The 5,202-nt window shown below is 33.4% G+C and overlaps 1 protein-coding gene across 3 annotated transcripts in view; it reads right to left on the reverse strand.

Annotated features, from left to right (window-relative positions):
- Positions 1-827: 827 nt before the first annotated feature.
- LOC111681024 (flocculation protein FLO11-like) overlaps positions 828-5,202 on the reverse strand; it is a 200,686-nt gene continuing 196,311 nt past the window's right edge. For all 3 annotated transcript variants that reach the window (XM_046950904.1, XM_046950905.1, XM_046950903.1), the window contains one exon: positions 828-3,694. In XM_046950904.1, the coding sequence (XP_046806860.1) occupies positions 1,485-3,694 (2,210 nt within the window). In that variant the 3' untranslated portion in view covers positions 828-1,484. The remainder of the gene's footprint in view (positions 3,695-5,202) is intronic.

A 5,202-nucleotide genomic window follows, 5' to 3' on the forward strand; every position in this document is an offset into this window, starting at 1 on the left:
TCTATAGTCTAGTCTATAGTCTAGTCTATAGTCTAGTCTATAGTCTAGTCTATAGTCTAGAGTATAGTCTAGTCTATAGTCTAGTCTATAGTCTAGTCTATAGTCTAGGCTATAGTCTAGTCTATGGTCTAGGCTATAGCCTAGTCTATAGTCTAAGCTATAGTCTAGTCTATAGTCTAGGCTATAGTCTAGTCTATAGTCTAGGCTATAGTCTAGTCTGTAGCATAGTTTATAGTCTAGTCTATGGTCTAGTCTAAAGTCTAGTCTATAGTCTAGTCTATTGTCTAATCTATAGTCATATTTTCTGGTTTAGAAGTAAATCGTTGTGTGGGAACAAATTTGTAAACAAACATAAAATTTAGTTGATGTAACAATAATTGTTTGTAGAGACTAAACCTTTTTTCTTATAACTAAATTTCTTGCCCTGATTGGTAGATTTAAGTAAAATGTTGCAATTTTTTCTGTTAAAATTTAAAAAAAGCTATATTTTTTTTTTAAATATTTAATTTAATGTTTTTGTGTTTGCAATAACATTCTGTATTTACTTTTGATTAATACTTTTTTCGCTTTGTTTTTTCCAAACCTTATTTGTTTGCTTGTTTTTTAATTGTTTTTCCTGTTCAACAAATTATCAATATTAAATATTAAATTGTTTTTTAATGTGAAATAAATAAGCGAATAATACGCCTACAAAAAAAAAAATTATTTAAAATTTCGTAATTTGGTTTGTTTTTAAAAAATACAATAATAAAAAATATATATTTAAATAAAGGAGAAATAAATAAATTAAAAAAGATTTAAATAGATTATGTGTGTGTAGTAAAAATAATAAAATTAATAATAATAAAAAAAGAAATTAATCTTTTATAAAATAATACAAAAAGTAATTTTGAAAATAAATAAATTAAAAAAAAAATTATCAACTAAAATAAAAATGATAAAAAATAAGTTTTGTTCTACTAAATGTTCTTTGGCGAAAGTGTTTGAAAAAGAGTGTCTTTTTAAAGAGTTATAACAGTTTTAAAACATAAGTATAACAGTTTTCTAAAGTAATGTACAACAGTTTGAAATAAAGTTTACTAAAAGCTAAAAAAAAGTTTAGCAACATGTTGTCACAAGTTAAAAGAATGTTGTAACATTTTTTTGAAACCTATTCTATTGTTAAGCAACTTGTTAATAAAGTTTTATGAAAGTTTAAATGTTACGTATAACAGTTTTCTAAAGAAACCTAATACTGTTCCTAAACATGTTAAGCAACATGTTGTTCTAGGTTTATTTCTTTATCTCCCTATTAAACCGCATTAAAACCCCCCGAAACCCCTTTTTTCAAACACTTTGGCCTAAAATCTCTTTCCTAATATCTTTCTTCTTCAGCTCTTCGCCTTAAAGTTCTGCTTCTTCTTCGTTTTCCATTCGGATATACTCTCTTTTCTTCCATCTACATTTCTCTCTCCCTCTCTATCTCTTTCTCTTTAATATCACATCTACACCGGTATTACATCGATAACAGTTGAAGTTTGACTTAAACTGGTCTCGGAATTCGGTATACTTGAGTACATCTTCTTGCGATTTTTGGTGTGGCGTATAATCAAACCCAATGCAATGCATAACATGGATCCAATAAAGAGTACAATCATGACTACATAATCGATTTCATCAAAGATAATACGCATGCGATTATGTGTACTGGGTACTCGCTCTTCGGTGCTGAAGTCGCCATAAGGTTGATATAGCGGTTTAAGAGGCTCGGGTGCTGTTGTGGTGGAGGTTGAGGAAGATTCGGCAGAGATAGAGGCTTCTGTAGAGGTGGTAAAGTCGCTGTTATGGGAAAATGGTGAAGAAGTTGTGGAGGTCGAAGAGATTGTGGTAGAGAATTGATCTGAAGACAAGGTTATCGCTAAAGATGTCTGCGTTGAGGTCCAGGAGTTTGTAGTAGGTGTGCTGTATGCGGTTTCACTTGTAGTAGTTTCTAGGGGAGTTGTAGTGCTAGTTTCATCGCTGTTTAACTTTGATACTGTAGAAGATGTTATCGTTTTAATTGTGGTCAAAGTTTCTTCGGTCATCGTGGATTCAGTAGCGACTGAAGTTGAGTGTGATAGATAAGAGGCCATTGTAGTTTCGGGAGTATGAGTAGTGGAGAAGACACTATTGATTTCTACAGTAGTTTCGGAAGATTTTGTAGTTTCAAAGTCAATGGGAGAAGCTGTAGTAGAAGCTGTTGAAGAAAATATGTCTTCAATAATACTGGAAGACTCTCCAATATGACTTCTTGAGGTTGTGCTGGAAATTTCTTCTGTTGTTGTTGCCAGCAAACTTTCGGGAGTTGTAATCTCATCTTTGAACAATTCCACTGGAATTTCAGATGAATTCTTGGTTACTGTGGATATAGAAGATGTCGGTGGTTCTTCTGTGGTAGTAATAGTTGAAGAGGAATCTTGCTCAACTTCCACAATTGATATAGATTTTGAAACATCAAATGAAGAAGCTGTAGTTGTAAAGGAAATCTCTTCGATATCTTCTATAGGCTTAGGTTCTTCGCTGCTAGTGTTATTGTTAGGTATTTCGGAATCTAGTTCCATTTTTATTTTCAATTTAGGCTCTTCAGTTGAGGTCACTAGAGAACTTAAAGACTCTTCTGAGGAGCTGACTGGAGAAGAAGAAATTTCCAAAATAGAAGATACAGTAGAGTTTACCATAGTTTCCAATAAAGATTCTGAAGTTGTGCTCTCAAAATGAGAAGAATTTCCAGCAAAAAGATCTCCTGTTTCTGGTTTGAAAGTCGATGAAGAAATCTCTTCAATTTCAAAAGGTTTATTTGATGATTCCTCTGCTCCGAACAAGGGAGATATAGTATGGGCTTCATTTATTAGGCCGTCATCTATAACTGGCAAATTGGTATTTTCTATAGAGATAGTTGAATTAGTCTCTTCGTTCACTCTTATTAAGGGTGTCTCAATAGTGCTGGATTCTGTAGCATAATCTTCTACCACTTCCTCTATATCTTTCTCATTATCGTGCACAATTTCCGGCCTCTCATCTACTTCATCATCGTTCAAACAAGCTGAAGCAAAACATCTTCTTTTTCCCTGCTCACACCTACAATTAGTACATATGCCCTCTTTCCAAATGGCACCATTCATCATGGGTTTTTGCAAATATTCTGAATAACAATTTTGTAAAATTTCCTCTTCGGGACAAATCTGCATACACAATTCTGACTCCCCAAAACAGGAACATTTGTGACATTTATTATTCCACCAGGATTGTTTTACGCCTATCTTACATTCCTCCTTTTCGACACACCTATAGATCGAGCAACAATTTCCAGGCACTCCGTGGCCCTCATGAACTTCGACGGCTACATGCCCGGCAGCACACTTAGGCACATCATCACACTTGTTGCAAACACATTTCTGATTATCACAACATCTTTCGATTTCTTCTTGAAAGAATACTTCTCTCTTTTGTCTTTCTTTGAGAATGTGTTGTGGCATATGTGTTTCATGTAATTCCTCTTCGGGTGGTAGTTCTTCAAAATGCCCCAGCTCTTCTATGTATGGATCATGACCCAGCAGTTCATCTTCATAGTCTTCAGAGTCTTCGTCCTCTTCATCGTCGAGTGTGGATTTGAGATAACTGTCTGCTGGGCATTTTGTGGGACATTGTATGTGTGTGCAGTGCAGGTCATTGGAATCTAGAAGAGGGAGAGAGAGAAATAATTTAATTTTTGGGAAACAAAAGGTAAAAGTATAAGGTGCTAACTAACTAACTAACTAACTACCTAACTAGCTAACTAGCTAACTAACTAACTAACTAACTAACTAACTAACTAACTAACTAACTAACTAACTAACTAACTAACTAACTAACTAACTAACTAACTAACTAACTAACTAACTAACTAACTAACTAACTAACTAACTAACTAACTAACTAACTAACAAACTAACTAACTAACTAACTAACTAACTAACTAACTAACTAACTAACTAACTAACTAACTAACTAAATAACTAACTAACTAACTAACTAACTAACTAACTAACTAACTAACTAACTAACTAATGAACTAATGAACCAACTAACATCATCACGCCATTTTTTTGGCAATAAATTACTTTTTACTATTTTTATCATCACTTTTAAAACCTTAGAGCTTTAAGCTCTAAAGAAATGATGTGTATTTTTACTCCTCTTCTCTCTAATGCAATTATTATTAACCACAAGATGATTTAAACTTAAATCAGATTACAAACAAACAAAAATCAATATGCCTTTGAGTAATAATTATGAATGTGTGTGTGTGTGTCTGTCTTTCTGTTTGTAAAGCATCAAATGTCATCAGAAATTTTCCCACATTAATGTCCACAACTAAATGGCATTTAAGCCATAATGCAGCAAATAGCAATCATAATTTGGAATGACTGACTGGCTACATCTGCTTCTTATTGCAGCTAAGTTCAACCAACTACAGTCAACAGGGGACGAGAGAAGTTAACTCAACGCCAGTGACATTTTATGTTTAATTTTCCTTGAAAAAGTGTACATCTCTTGATGCCGATCATTGATCAACATTCGCATATATCTAGGGTACAAAAGTTGGAGCTGTACAAGCGAGTAAATTTTGTCTTTTCGGAAGGCTATGTGTGTTTGTAATTTGTATATTTAACAGAGAAAAAGAATCTGCAATCCAAAAAGCTTAAAGGCATTTAAGTTTGAAATGCCGCATTTGAAACAGAGACAATGCGTGTGAGTACAACTTTCAACATTAAAAATAAACACACAGACAATGTTACAGACACCATTAGCCCCATCGACAGGCAATTGTAATGCAAAATCAACCAATGCAATTTTATAAGTACCCTACAGTTGTAATTTAATTTTAGTTCTAGTTCTAGTTATGTTCTAGTTCTGTTCTAGATCTGTTCTAGTTCTGTTCTAGTTCTGTTCTAGTTCTGTTCTAGTTCTGTTCTTGTTCTGTTCTAGTTCTGTTCTAGTTCTGTTCTAGTTCTGTTCTAGTTCCGTTCTAGTTCTGTTCTAGCTCTGTTCTAGTTCTGTTCTAGCTCTGTTCTAATTCTGTTCTAGTTCTGTTCTAGTTCTGTTCTAGCTCTGTTCTAATTCTGTTCTAGTTCTGTTCTAGTTCTGTTCTAGTTCTGTTCTAGTTCTGTTCTAGTTCTGTTCTAGTTCTGTTCTAGTTCTGTT

This window comes from Lucilia cuprina, chromosome 5 (genome assembly GCF_022045245.1).
Source record: "Lucilia cuprina isolate Lc7/37 chromosome 5, ASM2204524v1, whole genome shotgun sequence".
Taxonomy (NCBI): domain Eukaryota; kingdom Metazoa; phylum Arthropoda; class Insecta; order Diptera; family Calliphoridae; genus Lucilia; species Lucilia cuprina.